Genomic DNA, 20,027 nt, shown 5'->3' on the forward strand with positions numbered 1-20,027 from the left:
AAATGCCTCCAAAGCGTACAAATTCCCTCAAGAGCGGGTTAAGGTGTACTTCGGGGTGCTTGACATAGAGTGTGATATCATCTGCATATAATGACACGTCTATTTGTCTCTGGAGGCATTGCACCGCGCGCTCTCCGTGCAGGTGACGGAGCTTACAGGCCAGCGGTTCCACCGCTATTGCAAAAAGTAGAGGAGATAGGGGGCAACCCTGGCGCGTCCCTCTGGTGATGGCAATAGAGTGGGACAGGCGTCCGTTAATGAGGACTCTCGCCATAGGCTGAGTGTAGAGTAGCTGCACCCAGGAGATGAAAAGTCTGGGAAAACCCATGGCGGACAGGACAGAAAACAAGTAGGGCCATTCTACCGAGTCGAATGCCTTGGTGGCATCGAAGAAGACTGCGGCTACTGGGAGATCAGGGTGAATGGCGCGAAGCAAAAAGAACAGAGTTTGCAGGTTATGTGAGGTGGAGCGGCCGGGGACAAAACCAGATTGGTCAGGGAGTACTATCCTGGTCATGAGTAAGGAAAGTCTGGTGGCTAGGACCTTTGCGAGGATTTTTATATCGCAATTGAGGAGGGAGAGTGGCCGATACGAGCTGCACGAGGTTGGTGTTTTTCCTGGTTTCAAGAGTGAGTGTATGACTACCTCTCGCATGGAGCTAGGTAGGATACCACCAGCAAGCGATTCTTCATACACCTCTCGAAGAACCGGGGCCATTATATCTATATAGGTCTTATAAAATTTGGCGGGTATGCCGTCCAATCCAGGTGCCTTGCCGTTCTTAAGAGACATGATGGCCTCACGAATTTCATCTAGCTCGAAAGGGGCTGCCAGGAAGGCCCTGTCCCCATCGCTTAGCCAGCAGAGAGCCACGTCACCCAGGAATACTGCATAGGATGTATCAGCCGCCGCTGTGGTAGTGTAGAGGGAGTGGTAGTGCGTCGTGAATGTGTCCAGAAGTGCGTCCGAGTCTCTGATAGTGTTCCCTAGTTCATCCGTGAGTTCAAGGATGGTGTTGTGCTCCCGTGGAGGGCGCGTCAACACTGCAAGTGCTCTCCCTGGTCTATCTCCCTCGCAATACCTTCTGGCCTGCCAATGTTTCCCCCTAAACTTCACCTCCCTGATAGCCTCCTCCTCATATTGCGATAGCTTGATCCTGAACTCAGCATGTATCTCGGGAGCGCTAGTCTCTACCATCCTAACTTCCAGTGCTCTTAGGTCCCTGTGTAGCGTGCGTATAGTGTTTTGTATGTCCCGTAGGACCCCAAAGCTCTTTGCCATGCAGTAGCCCCTGATGGTGACTTTGAAGGCTTCCCAGATGTTTTCTACCGATTCCACTGACCCTTTATTTCTGGGAAAAAAGTCAGCTATTTCCTCACCCAGTTCGGTCCGGAATAATCCGTCCAACAACGCCGCTGGTTGTAGTCTCCATCGGGGCTTAGGGTTATCCCACCCAGGGATCTGTGCGTGCATCAGGACAGGACTGTGGTCCGAGTATGTTCTCGGTAAATGTCTAACCCCCTGCACCTCCGGTGTGATCTCTTTGCTGGTAAGGAAGTAATCCAAGCTCACCCATGTTCCAGTCTGTGATGTAAAATGTGTACCCTCCCGATTTGTGGGGTGGAAGTGGCGCCATGTGTCTACTAACGCGCCCTCCGCGATGATGCCCCCCAACGCTTCGCGAGCTCTAGGTTTATAATGAGTCGCTCAGTCAGCCCTATCAAGGTGAGGTACTGGTGCCAAATTGAAATCCCCATCCCAGATGACATGGCGGGACCCTACATCCGCTATTTTGCCCCATAGTACAGTAAAGAATTCAGGCACGTCTGTGTTAGGTGCATAGCAGTTAACAAATGTAACCGTGTCACGGCCCAGACGCCCCCATAGTAATGCGTAGCGGCCTTCCCGGTCAGTCAGGTCACCGCACTTGTGAAAGGGTATGTTTCGCCGGAAAAGGATGGCAACTCCCCTCGCATATGTGGAGTACGAAGAGAATGTGCGTATTCCCGCCCATTTACTAGCAAAGGAGTTTCGTACCTGTGGTGAGAGGTGTGTTTCTTGCAACATGGCAACATTGACATTATGTTGATTAAGGTATGCTATCACATTGCGACATTTTTTAGCATCATTGAGCCCCCTCACATTCCATGACATGCAGTTAAACTGTGCTTCGGCTCCTAACATTGCCATAACCACTGTAGTGTCAACATGTCCCCACCACACAATCTGGGGATCGAAGCAGACCACTTACCCAGACAAGTCTGTGTAGCAAAGAAAATAGTGTAACGATCATACATACTACGTGTGTTTCTCAGCTCCTCAAAACATCCCAGCCCCCCACCCACCACTGCATCCCAATAATGCCACCAGCCACCTTTCCCTCCCAACGCCCCCCCCCCCCCACCCTCCGCAACTCCAAAAACACAATTGTCTGTGTGGGGAATACCCAATAGGGATACAGCATCAAAGTCGCACAGCCACTTCGCCCGCCACTGGCCTCCAGGACTGTACCACCCTTGGTGGAGGCCAGGATCAGGAGAGTGGTCCTTGGCATACGTTACCACAGGAGACAGGAGCCAACGTGGATCATCCATGCGTGGTTGCCGCTCCTCGTACACTCGAATCCAGAGTCATGGAGTGCCATCCTGAACGAGCAAGGGATCTTGTAGTTGCAGCATCTCAGTGTTCTTCCGCTGCCGATGATAGTTCGTCATCTTCGGGGTGCGCCTCCGCATTTCGTTCTTCTCTGCGGGCTTTGCGGATCGATTTTAGAAAATCTTCGACTTTCTGAGGATTAGTAAAGAAGCGTTGTTTCCCCTGGTGCGTGATCCGCAGTTTTGGCGGATAGAGCAACGCGTAGTCCAGTTGAGCCTCCCGCAGCTTCTTCTTTACAGGAATGAACTTGCGTCTCTCTTCCTGTACCAGCGGTGTGAAATCCGGGTAAATGGAGAAGGCAACGCCATTGTATTGTAGGGATTGTTTAGATCGGGCCTCTCGTAGCGCGGGTCACGATCCCGATAGTTCAATAGTTTGGCAATTATCGGCCTAGGAGGTAGGCCGGGCTTGGGAACAGGCGCCAGTGATCGGTGTGCCCTTTCAACGGTAAACTGAGGTGAAAAGGCGTCTTCTCCAATCGAGCCTTTGAGAAGTTTTTCTACATAGAGCTCCATTCTGCCTGTGTCTGCGGATTCCGGTACGCCCGTGACGCGTATGTTTTTGCGTCGGCTACGGGCTTCCAAGTTCTCATTCTTGGCCGCTATGACCCTAAGCAAGTTGTCCATTCTGGCCAACTGTGTGGTGTGGGCCGAGGTGATGTCATCGGTATCCGAAATGCACTGCTCCGTAGCCGTCAGGCGTTCTTCATGGCGATCCACTTTGTGGACCAGGGCGTCCAGCCTTGCAGTCACCCCATCAACCTTCTCCACTACCGTAGCAAATCCTTGCCTCATTTCCTGGAACAGGCTTTGCATATCCAAGTCTTTACTAGGAGAGGCGCCGGTCCGCGCAGTAGCATCACTGGGACCAGAGTCAGCGGGCATTCCTTTCGCGCCTTTTTTGGCGCCATCGAAACTCAATTTGGTTTGGCGATTCTCAGGGCGCACCATATTGGCGGTTAGGAGCGGGCTCCCTCCGTTTCGCGTCCGCCGCAGCCACGCAGCCAGGTGTCTGCCAAGGGGTAAGGTTTACCGCCACAATCAGCGTTAGCGCGTTGCACCCGCGCCAGTCCAGCGCAGGTATGGCACTACCAGCACCCGTCGGTTATCTCCAGATCAGTTGCAGGGCAAACAGCACTCCCCAAGTTTATATATACCCCAAGAGGAGGTGGTTAATGATCAGCACCGCACACCCTGGCACATCCGCGGCTGTGGCGCACAAGCATAGAGTCAGAGGCCAACGCTGCAGCGCGTAAGCCAGCAAAGATGCGGGAAGCGTGTGTACAATAGCTATGCAGGGTAGTGTCTAATCCCAACCGATAACATCTCAGTCCATACGTGGGCTACCGCTGGGTTCAGCAAGTCAGTGCCACGTGTGTACTGCAGGCAGCTCCGTGCTTATCAGGCTGGAGTAGAGATCACCCGGGTGTGGAAGCGGCAGGGGGCCTCCCGCCGCCCGACGGCCAGGAGAGGCCGGCCGCTTGAAAGTCTCACCAGGGGGTCCCCCCCCCCCGTCAGGTGTAATCAGCACTCACCTCGTTGCGCTTCGCGCCGGCAGAGGCCGATGTCCAGCCCAACGTCGCCGTGTCCAATATCGCCTCAGGCTCAGCAGTGCGATCTCCCATCCGGAGGCGAGGTGCCAGTGGGGTCCGAGCGCCTCGCGTTGGCTCCAGGATCCTGGGCAGCATGAACTCAGGCCGCAAGTAGTCAGTCGCGATTCGGGCCTAGTCCCTCGTGGTACGCCCCGGGCCCGCGTAGTCCACTGCAGCCGAGCTCTTCCTTCCGTGGTCTCCACAGGCGCCGTCGGGCAATCTCTGATCCGGGATTACTCCGGCCCTGTCCACCACCGCGACCCCAGCTCCTGGTCTAGTGCAGAGGGCACCTGACTGCAACGGATGGTGGGTAAATTCAACTTATTGTCTTCCTGTGGTATAGGATAAATATCAGATAAGTGGCCAAGGAGCGGGAGCTACGTGATCAGGCAGCCATTCCGCTTGTGCGCCCTCTAGCGCCCCCTCCCATGGGAGCATAATTAGCCAGGGTCATAGGGGAGCATTGAGGGGTCCTACAGGATTGGTGGCCCAGTGGACTAATGCTTCCAACTTTAGGGATCAAGCATTGGCATAGCCAATAGGTCTTGCCTTTGGGACTTTATAATTGTTTAGCCATGCAACAGTTGATGTTGTTGCACCAAGGATATTGTGCTGGATTACTAAACACTTGTAAGGTCCCAAAGGCGAAACCTATTTGCTATGCCAATGCTTGTTCTCCTAGTCGCCAATGAAAGGATCCTCCTCCACTCAGAATTGTAGATAAATTAGGATTTTCTTATGTTCATGGACCAATGCAAGCTGTTCACAACAGAAGCACAATAGCATCACAACCCAACCAAGACCCTCTGCATTCCACTCCAGAAATGTTTTTAACGGAAAGCGAGGATGCTAAGCGCAGGTTTAAAGGTACACACCAAGACACATTATATGAAGGGGAGATCATGTGGTTCACCAATGGAAATGTTCTAGTTTCAACCGGCAAGAGGAAAGACTGATAAGTGAGAACGCATATGGCCTATTGGTTTATTGGCTGAAGCATAGCGATAGGCAAAAATTGCTATTATAGTCGTACATTAACTTTATGACCTTTTAATTACAGTTCCACACAATCCAACACAGAGACAATGATTAACCTGTTAAATCATCAGTTACAAAGTGGCAGATACAGACTGTGGGATCCTTTTGTAATTTGATATTTAACACAACAAAAAACATTTTTAAAAAACACATACTTACCAATGTTACTGCTTTTCTAAATTCTACATTTTGGAAATTAATCTCTTCATTTTTGGATATCATGGTACATTTTGCTATCAAACTCTGCCACGTGCGCCAAGTCCCATTTTTATTCTTCAGCTTTCCGGAGAAGCTTTTAAATCTGAAAATAGGGAAAGGTAAGATGAGCTACAATCTATTTTATTTCAATGCTTTACAAAATGCATACAAAAGGTATTTTAAACCACAGTGAAAATTAATAAATACTCAAACTTACCTGTAGGGTCAGGTGGTGCAGCAAAAGGAGCAAAAAAATGGAAATACGGATGCCAAAATCATAATTCCAAAACAGTTTGAAATTAGGCATATTCTGAATCATACATAAATGGGCTCATCCTGAGCATGCACTAACCGTAAAATCTGGAGAAAACAGCATTGGAACAGACCTACTTAGAAATAGGTTAGTTAGCCAAATACTGAATCGCGGAGGTCGCAGTACAACCTACCTAATTAATATTCATTCGGCAAGTCGTAACTTGCGACCCCATGTGATTCGCTACAATCACAGGATGGGCCTTCAAAAGTCAGTAGACAACTAACACATAGATGCATCAAGCATCCATTCTGCGAATTCCAAATAGCGAAAAATAACGAATCGCTATTAAGAATTCGCAGAATGAGATGCAACATGAAACTCGCTAATATTTAGCGATTCGCACTCTGCTGCAATCGCCAAATGCGACATCGCAAATTTCAGTCAAAATTCGCAAAACCGGCAGTTTCCAACCCCCAAATTGCGAAATCGCAAACAGCGATTTTGCAAATAGCGATCTCGCACATTGCGAGATCGCAAAAACGATAAGTCGCATTTGGAGCACAGTGATGACCTGACTACCAGGAAGTAGCCTGCTCCAAGCATCGCCAGAGCACAGAGCTGGATACAGGAGGAGGCAGAGAACTGAGCTCCAGGAGCCACACCCTGCAGTACAAATACAGGATTGCAAATCAATCTACAATTGATGCAGGACCAAGTGAGAAAGCACACAAGCGGAAACTAAAGTTCAGTGAGAAGGAACTGGAGTACCTCATTGAAGGAGTGAGCAGGTACCATGACCAACTGTTTGGGAAGCTGTCCCGGAAGGTGCCCGAGGCAACCAAGAGGCGTATCTGGGTGCGCATCAAGGCTAAGGTGAACGTGGTGGGAGTCACCCACCGGTCCATTGATGATCTAAAAAAGAGGTTGTACGACCTCTGAGGCAGTGCCAAGGAGCGCATTGCTGAGAGACTGGGGGGGAGACTGGCTACGGGAGGGGGACACTCCACAGTCCCTGAAAACACCCCCATGAAGGACCTAGTGGAGGACACCATTCACCCGGAAGCCTGCGTGGGCGTAACCCAACTGGACACCTCCCGCACCACACACCAATCTCAAGGTAAGAGGCATGCCACTGCGACCCCGTTCCCTAACAATGCCCACGCCCCCAGTGCAATCCATATTTGTGAGCACTGTATTCCAGTCCCTGCGCCTCCCAAATGCCCAAATGCATTGTGGAACCTGTAGTGTGTAAAGGTGCAGTGTTAGCCAAACACAGCCAGATTGGTAAAGATGCACAGACCCCTAAAGCCAGCCAGGGAATGCATGCATTAACCAATAGCTAGCCTGCATGCATGTTGCAACATCCTTGGTGCCTTAATCATACCAGTAATCCTGCACTCATTCACATCAAAGGTGCAGCGGATAGTGACATGTCCGACAGTGACCTCCTCCACATTGTGGAGACACCTGAAGAGACGGGGGAGAGGCAGCATGCACCTGCACCGACACCCAGGGCCACCCCTGCAGCTACAACTAGAGCACAACAGCACGTCTCGGCACATAAGGCAGTGGAGCAGACCCCACCACCACCCAGGAGGCAGACACAAACCACAGCAAGTGTGCGGGCCCACGCCAGCAGCAGGTCAAGGCAGCAGCGCTCCGAGCCCACCACAGCAGCCATGGCGCAACACACACACAACTTGGGCCTGGGCATTGAGGCTCAGATGCTGCGTGTGCACCGTAAACAGGCGCAAAACATGGCAGCAATGCAGCTGCAGCTGTACAAAACAGCATGCAATATCAGTCTCCTCACAGAGAATGTGCAGGAACTGACCACAGCGGTGAGGGAGAGCAACCAGCTGATGGTAGCACAGCAGGACATCACCCGCAGACGCCACAGGCAGCTGCTCACACGGCTGTCCGCCTACACCCGTTCGAATCACCTTATCGGGAATGCCACATCCCAGCTCTCGAGGAGATCATTGGCCATGCAGATCCAGATGGTCCAATGCTGTGTGGACGTAGCAAGGGCCCTGAAGTATGTCACCAACGCTGTGGAGCACCAACAGGCGGCTGACCGTAGCAATGCAAGGGGGGGGAGGATGATGCCAGCGAAGTGGCATCTAGCCTCAGCAGCCTGTGTGTGCCGATGCAAACAGACAGAAGGCACAGTGCCCGGCCCAACACTGCATCCCGACAGGAGCAGCCTACCGTGGAGGGTGAGAGGCGACTGGGTGCGCGCTCCAGGAGGCCCCAGTTACATTACATTACAGGTTGTGCGATGGTGAGGCAACCATGCACTGCAGCTCATGTTACATGACCTTGGATTCTGGAATACCGTACCCATATTTGTTGCTGAAGGAAGCACAATTAGACTGTGTGAAATAAACACAAGCTTTATACTGAAAACAAATCATCCTCATGTCAATCTTTGATGTGGCTTGCATGAGTGCAGTGTTGTGTGAGGGGTATGGATGCACTAGAAATAGTTCAGTGTGATGTGCGTGAGGCACCTGTGACCTTCAGCATGATTCTCCCTGTGTGCATGATGTACATTTGCAGGTGGCAGGTTGTCCCCCTCCGACTCACTACCACCTAAACAGGTATCTTCCGCTTGGTGGCAATATTGTGAAGTATGGCGCACGCGGCCACGATGCGGCAGCAGATCTCAGGCCGGTATTTGAGGGCCCCGCCAGTCTTGTGGAGGATGCGGAATCTACTCTTTAACATGCCAAGTGTCCGCTCTATCACATTTCTGGTGTGTATATGCGTACCATTGTACCTCCGTTCCTGTGGTGTTGCTGGGTTGAGGTATGGGGTGAGGAGGTATTCACGGAGGCCGTAGGCGCTGTCACCTGAGGGGAGGAGCAGAAGGTCAGTGCCTGTTCTGCCCGGCAACATGGTCTTAACATACTGTATGTGGGCATGTGTACTTACCTTGGAGATGTCCCTCGCCAAATTCACCCCTGGCCAAGCTGGTGTGTATGCCGCTGTGCCAGAAGATAAACGAATCATGCGTGCTCTCTGGGTATTGTGCCACAATGTCTGTAATGATGGTCTTCGCATTGCAGACCATCTGAATGTTGAGGGAGTGATATGTCTTGCGGTTCCGGTACATGTATTCGGTCTCAACGGGTGAACAAATGTGTCCAATTACATGGGGGAAATGTGTGGTATGATAGAAGTCAAGTTTAGTTTGCATCAAGTCCTGTTGGGTTGTTGGGAAGGTGATGTAGTGATGTATTCGGCTCGGCATGGCGTCCAGGAAACTCTGTAGGCAGCGTGAAAGTGTACTCTGGGATATACCCCCTGCATATGCGACTATCCCCTGGAAGCTGCCGGACGCCAGGAGGTGCAGGCAGCACAGGACCTGGACATGGGTGGGCACGGCATTGGTCCTCCGTGTTGGGTGCTGCATCAGGGGGTCATGGTCTCTGATGAGCTTCTTAATCATTGCCCCATTGAGCCTGTATTTGGAGTAGATCTCCTCTTCAGTCTGTCCCAGTAGTGTAATCCGCAGCCGGAAGATGCTTTCATTGATCCTGCGTCGGTTCTGGGCTGCAGCCTGGAGCCTCAGCCGCCTTGCCACGATGTAGAGACCTGCCATTGTGACTATCCTCATGCTCCTACTGAGTCTCCTTAAGTGTATTTGATGTAGGCAACACCTGTTTGTTGTTTGCAACAATTTTTTTTTGTGCCAATTTGACTTCATGGTTACCACCTGGTTTAGCTTCTCCATAAATTGCGACTCGTATTTACCGATGTATGGTATTTTCGCTATTTGCGATAGCTGATGCATGTGGATAGCGATTTATTTGCGAATTCGCTATTTGGTAGCGAATTCACAATTGATTTAGCTAAATATGTGGGAAATCGCTTTTAAGGAATCGCAATGGGGGTTTCAACGGGTTTAGCGATTCTTTGGTTTGCGAATTCTTGATTTGCTGCTTTTGTACTTGATGCATTGCAGAAGAGGAAATTGCAATCGCAATCGCTGTTTTGCAGCGATTGCAATCGCAATTTCGCTTGATGCATCTATGCCCATGTATGTGAATGTGTAACACTTTTTTTTAAGGCAAACCGTTTTCTTTAGAGTAGTGGTTTTTAACCTTTTGACTTACATGGATCCCCACTTAGTTGTTACTGGAATACAGGGACCGCCCCCCCCAAAATCATTACTTTAATCTAGGCACCCCCACAGAGTTATTACTGGAAGCTAGGAACAAAGCCTAAGAATTTTCGAAGATCTAAACTGCAAAACATTACACACAAAAATGCAGAAAAAAGCATTCATCAAGCATATACAAAATGATTTAAAAAGAAATTTCGTTCACAAATATAATAACATTTTAATAGGAAGGTTGGAGCTTTTATAAATTGCATTGAGGCCACTCATCGTTCATGCTAAATTACGTTCGATGCTTTTGCAATGCTGTCAGAAATCAATCTGAGGATACTAACTTAATTTCTTAGCATCCAATTTCAACTCCTTCACATTTACAAAATGCTGCAAATTTTTCACTATTACATTCAGCTATTTTATTTATATACACTTTACTAATATGTTAATATTTAATTGTCTACGCAGTCACGGACCCTCTGAGTAGGCTTCTTGGACACCCAGGGGTCCCTGGACCACAGGCTAAGAACCACTGCCTTCGAGGACTGTTTAACCTTGGAACTTTTTTTCTACATCCACAAAGGAAAAGAAATCCAGAGGGGACTCTACCCCTTTGCGAATAAGTTAGCACCCAAGAAGTCGAATTCCGGTCACAAATCCTTGATACATCTGTATACGAATCGCAGATTGGAAGGGACACCCATAGCAAGTCCCTTTCAAATAGTGATTAAATATACTTTATTGTATACATTTGAAATATTCATAACAATAAAAACAAGTAAAGAATGATTACAAAGTCCCCTACGGTGCTAAGTGTAAATAAAATCACTAACTCTCCAACAGTACTATATAAATATAAAATATACGTCTCCACCCTATATAAAATCCTGAAAAATATATATAAATAGGTAAAATCAAACAGCAGGTCGTGAGTCAAAAAAAAAATGGGACCATAAATAGATTTTTAAAATACATAAAAGTTCAACTACAAAGATCTAAATGGTCACAGTTCTGGCTTTCTAGTTACAACCATCTGCAAATTTAAGTATGTTGTAGGCTATGTCCAAAAATCTGGTCAATTTCCCAAGGCTATTAGTTTGGAGAGAGAAACAGACCTTAGTGTCTTCTCTTTTGGATCGAAGAGAGAATTTCTTGAAAGTTGGCAGATAATATTTTCTGCACATAGCATTCAACCCAGACCAGGGACATAAAAGGTTCTCTAAAGTTCTGTTAAAGTTGTTACAAAGCCCACAAGTGAAGCATTCCAAGTGCTCTCGAACTGCTTCAGGGAGTTCTAAAGTAGTCAAAACCTTAAAAATGTTTTTTTTCCTGCAGCTTCCAAGTATGAGTCAATATACAGTTGCCTAGGCAGAAGGTAACATTACAGGAGGTATCCCGCGTGTTTGTTGCCTAGGTGCATTAATCAAATCCCTCCTTTAGACTGATTCATATATTCTTTATTTCAGTTAAAATAACCATAAAAGATTACATAAAGTAATACAATTATTCCACCAGACATCCCCCAAAAAATTAAAACAATGCCACAGTTCCATTTTAAAATAAGCCTAAATCAAAAAACCAGACCAATTTGACGATGTTCTTACGGTATTACAAGTTACATAAATATTAAATAATTAAAATATTAATAAAAACAGATTTGAGGAACAGCATTTTCAAACCATTCTAAAAAAGTATCTATACAAAATAGTGATAAAAATACATTTTTTAAAACAAGCATTCTCATAACCAGGTTTTTACATAATACGGTTTGATATAAAATTCATATTATTCCAGTAAAGTGCACGTTCCAAATTTGAATGTCTCCCCAATCGTTTTCTTAACCTAAAGTTTAAGGCCTACCCTTTTTCTTATCAGGCTCACGCCAAACAAATATCGACTAACACTAAAAACCACAGTATGCCTGGTATCAGAAGTAATAATCTCTCTGCTTCAAGGCAGGCAGGTGAAATTGCTTTAGATGTACTACTTTCGATTTTCTTATTTAACGGAAATGTATTCTGGAGGAGTATAGTTCTGCTTTTCTCTAGCTGGGGCCTCCAGGTCAATTTTGAATTTAAAGTAATGCTGATTGATTCATGCAAACCTTTTTTAATTACATATTTATGGTTAGATATTTCTTTTTCTATTTTATCGTTAGACTTTTAAAAAAGTGTTTCGTGTGTTAAAAGAAATAAGTACAGATTCCAGTGTAGCCTGTAAATATAACATAAATATAATATACAAAGCAGGAACACACGCAATTGCAGAAAACAACATGGTCTGCAAATAAATACATATCAACTGTCCTAGTGTTACGAGGGTGGGTTCTCCCTAATAAAGCGAGATAAAGAGAGGGGAACAAAGGTAGGAACATCGTCAGTGCGACTGAGCCAAAGTCCTTCAGGACCTAAAAGGAAGAACAGCAGTACAGATAAAGGCCCTCTAATGACCTCTCCTTGAACTGCGCCCAATGATTTGACAAGTAACGTAACAGTAAAGCAAGAATCCCAGAGGGCAAGTCAATTCCAAATCTAATATCCTATGCATGCTGGTGGGGAAAGGGAACAATAAGATTAGTACAACAACCAGAGGGCACATATCCAACTAATGTGCAGACAGCTACTGTGTCGAACTCATGAACTAGTGACTTTCACCTGAAGGAAAGGAACCTCAAACAACTTCTTTGATCTGTAACTTGTTGTTAAGTTTGTAAATCAGTCTCTCAAACAAAGCAATTTCAAACATGCACTCTAGCCATGATTGAAAGGTCGGAATCTGGTTTGTTTTACAAAGGCACAAGATGCCTAGATTGGCCATACAGAGGGCAGTGAAAGCCATCTGATAACGTTTTGTCAGGGTAGGCAACCCCGAGGTATCATGCAGAAAGGTGTTATAACTTGTGTTTCCCTGCTGCTCAGCTAGTATGTATGTCATATGGATTGTTGGATGATTGGAATGTTGCTGTGCTGTGAATGTCAGTTGAGTGAGGGCTGAGCAGCAGGACAGCTGCTCCTGATGGGGTTTCCTTTATATCTTAACTAACTAACTTAAATAAAGTAACTTGATCTATCTTACATGAAGTATCCATCTTCTCTTTGAGTACAACATTTTGGCGACATTTGGGGACCTTTCTGAAAAGAATCAACGCGTGCAAAGGAAAAAAGACTATATGGAAATTTCATTCTGACTAAGGAAAGAAGAGATAAGGTACTGGTGAAGAGGAAGAAAGAAGACTAAAGGTAAAAAAAAGAAAATTTAAGTTTGGATGAAAAGTGCGTGTGTGACTGGCAAACAAACCCCATCAGTGACCCTGACATCGGTCGCCCTGAAACCAAGGTTTGCCAGATTGGATTTGTTTAATCTACCAGCGGCAGTGTTGAGTATCACTGTAGTTTGCCTGAAGATCAGTATTTGACATCTTAATAAGGCAAAGACATTAGCTCTGTGACTGTTAAAAGGGAAAATGAAACTTTAGCAAGGCACAAGAGATAAGCGCTGCAACTTTAAAAAAAAAAAAGAAGAGATTAGCGCTGTGAGATTAGCTAGCACTGTCGCTGTTAAAAGAAAATGAAACTTTGTCAAGGCAGAAGAGTTTAGCGCTGTGACTGTTAAAAAAAGAAATGTTGGAAGAGAAAAGGAAATTGTGATGGCAGTTTGTGTCCAGCGTACTGTTAGAAAAAAAGGAGAGAGACTAAAATAGAGGCTTGTTTTTCCACTCTGTCAACTGACTTTGGGATAGTATTTCACTGTGCCTGCTTATACTATGGATTTAATTGGAAATGTGAAATCGTCGTTTTTTTTTTATTTTTGAAAGAGCAATTTGAGCCAAAAGAACAAAGTCTATAAGCCAAGGCGACTTATCCAGTTAAAACATGCCTCATGTGCAAAAGGAACTATCACCGTGAGTATGTGCATCTTTTGAACCCCCAACTTGAGCAAAGCGTCTTTTAAATTGTACTCGCGCAGGGACACGAGCCTACTCACCGTTGGAATCTTCGTCATTGGGAAATTGTTATCGACCGGGAGGCAAGAAGAAGAAGCGGCGTCATTGCAGGAAGCGGTAGGAAACGAGCGTCGGCAAGAAACGAGCGTCATTACAGGAAGTGTCAATGACGTAATGACGCTACGTGGTGGCCATTTTGAAACTGTGTGTTGTGTTACTTGTTACTAGGCAACCCGTTTTAACGGAGCAATGTGTCGGGAAGAGGCATGAAGAAACACTGTTTAAATTGGAACCGGGTGAATTGTGTGGTAACGAGCGCTGATGCGAGCAATGCGTTTTGGGGGTGCAACGCGTCTTGTGGAGTCATCGTGTCTCAGTGAAGGAGCACGATCTCGAGTCACAACTCAGTGAGTGAAGTAGCAACAAGCAGTATTTACAAGAACTCAGAGAACTGAGGATACTCAAGGGTCTGCATTTAAGAAATATACTGCGAGTGTGTTAACAAGACTTGTAAACAAGAGACAATACCTGTGATATAATCTGAAGATTACCACTGTGGAAGACAACTGAATCTGTATCTGCAATGGAGAATAATGCCGCTGCAGACACTTTCATGGAACAGTTATCGCTGAATTTAATATACAGTGCATTGCTAAGGGTGCTTGAGGATGGGTGTTGTTTGTTGCTGTATCTGACTAGTGATCTAGGAGCTGTCTCTCATTTTGTTTTGTGTGTGAGGTTGTGTAAAGATGCAAGAGTTGTTACACAACTAGTGTTGTGTGTGAGTCGTGTTTAGAGGTTAGGCGACTCATTAACTCATGTTGGTAGTGACTATGTAGTATGTGGTCACATGGTTATATGAGGGCTATGCTGTATATGGTCACTCATTTGATTGTTTCACCAGGAGTTGTTACACAACTAGTGTTGTGTGTGAGTCGTGTTTAGATGTTAAGCGACTCATTAACTCATGTTGCTAGTGGATATGTGGTGTGTGGTCACATGGTTATTTGAGGGCTATGCTGTATATGGTCACTCATTGGTTATTTTGTTTTGGTGTGGGTGATTGTTTCACTAAGGGTTGTTACACAACTAGTGTTGTGTGTGAGTCGAGTTTAGATGTCAGGCGACTCATTAACTCATGTTTATAGTGGCTATGTGGTATGTGGTCATTTGGTTATTTGAGGGCTATGCTGTATATGGTCACTCATTGGTTATTTGAGGGCTATGCTGTATATGGTCACTCATTGGTTATTTGAGGGCTATGCTGTATATGGTCACTCATTGGTTATTTTGTTTTGGTGTCAGTGATGGTTTCACCAAAGAGTCGTTACACAACTGGTGTTGTGTGTGAGTGCCTCTAGATGTTAGGCCACTCATTACTCATGTTTGTGGGGGCTATGTGGTATATGGTCACCCTTTGGTTGTGTTTGTTTCCAATGGACCTTGCGTGTGAGTTGGCGTCAGGTTGTGAGCCACTCATTAGCTTGTGCACAAGTTGTTTGCCGCATATGTCCAGTTTGGGTTTGTTGTGTGCACGTGGTTTCCCAGCCACCCGAGTGCTTGCTGTGTGCACGTATGGTGCTGAGGTGTGCTTGTTGTGAATGTGTGTTTTCCCGTAGTATGGACGAGTCAAGCGAGTACTGTTACTCATGGTGTGCGCGTTGTTTCCTGATATTTGTTGCATTAAGTTGGTTCCGTTGTGTCTTGCTTGTTATACTAGTCTGGCCAGCTGGTATAATTAGTGGCATAAGGATGTAGGATGAAGATAGTTCTTCATTTCAGGAAGCAATGCGGTGCGGGATGTGCTAAAATTTATTGTTTGTGTTGTTAATTTGTACTTTGGTGCATTGTGTTAATATTACTTACTATTTGTACTAGAGTGCATTTTATTGACAACCATTTTATTGCTCGTTTCTAATTGTACCCATAACGAAGGGAGATATGTTATAACTTGTGTTTCCCTGCTGCTCAGCTAGTATGTATGTCATATGGATTGTTGGATGATTGGAATGTTGCTGTGCTGTGAATGTCAGTTGAGTGAGGGCTGAGCAGCAGGACAGCTGCTCCTGATGGGGTTTCCTTTATATCTTAACTAACTAACTTAAATAAAGTAACTTGATCTATCTTACATGAAGTATCCATCTTCTCTTTGAGTACAACAAAAGGCCAGTGGGTGGATTCTAGCAAAGCGGCTTTCAGATGGCCTCAAAACTGAAACCAGTAAACCCTTAGCAGGCTACAATACCAGAGTTTATGAACAATGTCACAGTTCTGTTCTTTACATTTCCAATAACTTGAGTCAGTACTAAGTTTGGCTTTATTCAGCTTCACCATCGAACAGTGCCAACGGTGTAATAGTTTTTAAAAACTGTATTTTAGTTGTATCCTCTCCATTGTTCGAAAGAGGTAGCCCTACTGCACACGATCAAAAGCCTTTTCGGCATCCAAGGATATGAGGACCTTTTCATAAAGGTCATCTTTTACTTGCAAGATGACATGGGAGAGGGTGTGTAGAGGGTTAGTGGATGATCAGCCCAGCCCAAAACTCACCTGCCGGGTTTTGAGAGCGAGGGGACCAGTGGGCCCTAAAAGGTAAACATGCCATCTTTTTGGGATTGTTCTGAAAGTCCAATAATCTATATGTTGTCCCTTTGTCGCCGGTCCTCCAGGTCAATAGTTGCCTGGCAGAGTTGCTATATTTCTTGTCCCAAACTAGTGTGTGATCTAGACGCAACTCAACCTCCGTTAAACGCCCCTCCATGGTATACAATTGTGTTTGTCCAATTCAGTCTCTAACCTGATAATGTCCCCCATTTAAATTGCATTTTGGAATTGGTTGTAATCCCTGCTGTGAGTTACCATTGCGATGGAGACCTTGATGTCTGCCATCTCCATCATGAGCGTAGTTAAGGCCATGGCCGGGAAGTCTGGTGATGATTCCTCGCCTGTTGGTGTGCTTTTTCATTTATTGACTGTTAGCCAAGGCCTCTGAGAACGATAAGGGTCCTACATATTTAGGCTTTGTCAAGTGCTGAAAGGTACAAAGTATGGAAGGAGGAGAACAGTGTGGTAGTGATTGAAAAGAGGGGCATAACACCAGGTGGTGGTATAGGAGTGCAGGTATTCATTAGTTTTTAACTACTGTATGGTTCTCCAGGCCAAGAGAAGTGAGGCATATAAAAGGAGCAGAGAAGTGACTCAAGCTCAGTGCTCTATGTCGAATTCAGGAAGATTATGACCATCTGGAGTCCAATAGCCACAGGGGGGACATGACATGTAGAGGAGGCCCTCCCCGGATGTCAACTGATCTTGCTACAACTGCAGTGGTTGGATAGGCATGCAGGCGTAACTCAGTCAGGGGATGCAAAGTTCACTTAGCCAGTGCTGAAGCGTGAGAGAAGGTCCTCTTGAGGCTGGGCAGTGTCAGTAAGAGTGGAACATCACAAAGTCCTGACAAGCATATGGTACCAATTCAAGATGATGGCCACCACTACAGTCATCTTTCCATTACTATGCCCCTCAAAAAGCATTGGTCCGGTACTGGAGAAAATATATCGGCCCGCCAGCTGAGCTCCATCTGCCTCGGGTGGAGTGTCAACGCTTGTGCCTTCCCAGGTACGGCAGGTGTGGGGAGAACGAGGCCACAGCCAAGCGATGTTGGTGAGTACCTCAGGGCAGTATAGGGAGGTTGTTGACGCCCAGGCTGGTGCCTGTTGCGGATCTGCGGGTCAATGATCAAGTAGCGAGCCCTCGCCATAAAATCAAAAGGGAAGTCTATCTGTTGAGTGGCAGTCTTCCGGGTAGCCCAGATATCATATGGTTCCTAAAAATTAAGAGGACTGTGTATCAGGACAACATACCCATCAGAAGATAGTGAGCGAGTCCACACATATCATCAAAATATGGTGGCCTAATTCCTAGCTAGCTCACAGTGCCCTATCAGAACCCCTAACCTTACCAGGGTACCAGATGGTATCAGTAAACTCAGAATATGACCATTCTAACCCCCAATAAAGGCGTGTGAACAGATCTACCCTTTTGTTTTAACCCAGGCCTGCCCAAGGGAGATACAAGAAAGATACAAATTGGCTTTTCAAACATTTAGTGAAACAATCGTATTCTTGTTTAAAAAGTATGAGCTGCAATTATTAGTAGGATGAAACAAAGCATTGTAATCAGCATTACAAGAATAGTGAAAAAGATAAACAGATCAACTGTTTATAATATTATTATGTAATTATATGATTACATAATTTTACTTCTACTCCTATCTAATACAACCTACACTAGCAAGACCATGGTGGAGTACCCTCTGCCAGATCTCTTGGGACAGCCTAACCCCCATACCTGTGCATGATGCATCAGGAAGCCGATCTAGTGCAGAGCACGCTATCGTACTCTGCAGGATAACGGTTAGATTCAGCAGGGCTGCATCTCAGTCTCAGTGCATATTCTTCCAGGATAATCCCAGAAGAAGTGCTCCTCCTGTGGAAATGGGCCTTTTAATAAGCACACCGATGCAGGGGTCACCCTTATCTTGTCCACGGGTCCATAGACCAACAAAATAAAGATTGGCACTGAAGCTGGAATTCAAATAACAAGTTTATTAATCACTCATTAGTGGGACTACATCCACACAGCACTCTCAAGTGCTGCCTGAGGTAGTACATTGATACACAGACCATGGTGCTTATATACAGATTTTGTTGCAGAATAGGCATGCAGTTACAAATAGAAGGTACAAGCATACACAGGAATAACTACTGACAAACATGGGTAGATAGGAGATCAGCAAAGTGGGAGGAGGAACAGAACTGCTTACAGCAGCCAGAAATAGTTGACAGTTACATCTTGGACCAGGTGCATTTTAGCAGCTACAGGCCTTTCCTCAGCACGTACATTGCTTTGGGTCAGTACAGAAGGAGTTAACTAAAGTTGATGACTCACGCAGAATAGAAAGGCAAGCAACAGTGAAGACGGAAGAAATACATAGCTAACAAAATGGATGCCACAAACAAGATTGCTTCAGTTTATGCTAACAGAAATTATTTCCGATTTCCACTTTCTACCGAAATGTATCATAAAATCGGTTAATATAATAAAAGCACTGTGCCAATCGCACTGTATCAAAGGTGCAGTGCGGATGCGATGGTGTGTCTTAAGCCTTAGAGCTGTGGCCAACTGGACAACAAAATGCAGGGGCATCGCTTTAAATGTTCTTAGCCTTGGACAGAGTGTACACGCAATCCAGATAATATGCCTAATAGGAAATGTGCATCAAACAGAATAATTTCTAAGTATAATATTGTGTAAGTGCAAAGCATGTTGAAAACACCATTAGAAAAAGATGTCATGCAAAAACAAAAAGCTAAAATGGAGACACACCAGCGTGCACTAACAGGCAAGGGAAAGTGCAACAACAGCTCTATGATCCTGGTAGGAGTGGGGATCCACTTCAGCGTGGGGAGAAAATTGGACCTGGAAGTCACGAACGAGTGCACCAGGGCCTCGGCTGCCTCATATTCCTCGCCTGAGAGGGAGTGGCTGCCGGCATAAGGTGATGGAAGGCACACAGCCTGGAAGCCCTGTGGCAGAACTAAGTGAGCTACGATTCTCATCTGCGCCTAACTCCGCCCTCAAGGTTAGATTTCAACATTTTCAATAGATCTTTAACTAATATCACTGACTGAAAATGAAAAGCAATTCAAAGGATTCTGCACCAGATCTTGAAAATCATGCCCCCCATTGAATCTTAATTTGATATAACACATTGACAAAAAGAATTAATTTTTGAGACAAGTGAACGGTTTTAATAGATGGAAGGTTTGACTCAAGAGGAATGTAACCAAAGAAGAACGAATTATCTACCTGTTCATACTTCGCTATTGAGAGTGACAGTATGAATCTTCAAGACTGACGTGCCTTGGAACCCACAGAGTGTTATAAAAAAACTCACTCACCAGCCTTGTTGGTGACATGCTTCTGTATTAGGTTCCCACCCTGGTCGCCAAATGCTTCCATGGTGTGCTACAACGCCTGATTACAGCATAGCTGGTTTTTCTTGATTGTGTGTGCAATATTGAATAGTGGTGTTTAAAATTGACTCAGGACCTCCTATCACCAAAGCTAAATATTTAAATCGTATTGGAGGTCCCGGTCAATTTTAAACATTGTGGCGGGTATTTGTTATTATTATTAAGGGGCATTTATAGAGCGCCTGGTTAC

At 45.8% G+C, this 20,027-nt stretch overlaps 1 protein-coding gene across 1 annotated transcript in view; it reads right to left on the reverse strand.

The window, feature by feature from the left end:
• LOC147725374 (uncharacterized) overlaps positions 1–20,027 on the reverse strand; it is a 2,508,159-nt gene that overhangs the window by 62,693 nt on the left and 2,425,439 nt on the right. The window contains exon 22 of the mRNA XM_086964051.1: positions 5,445–5,586. Within this exon, the coding sequence (XP_086820177.1) occupies positions 5,445–5,586 (142 nt within the window). The remainder of the gene's footprint in view (positions 1–5,444; positions 5,587–20,027) is intronic.

This window comes from Lissotriton vulgaris, chromosome 3_2 (genome assembly GCF_964263255.1).
Source record: "Lissotriton vulgaris chromosome 3_2, aLisVul1.2, whole genome shotgun sequence".
Lineage (NCBI taxonomy): Eukaryota > Metazoa > Chordata > Amphibia > Caudata > Salamandridae > Lissotriton > Lissotriton vulgaris.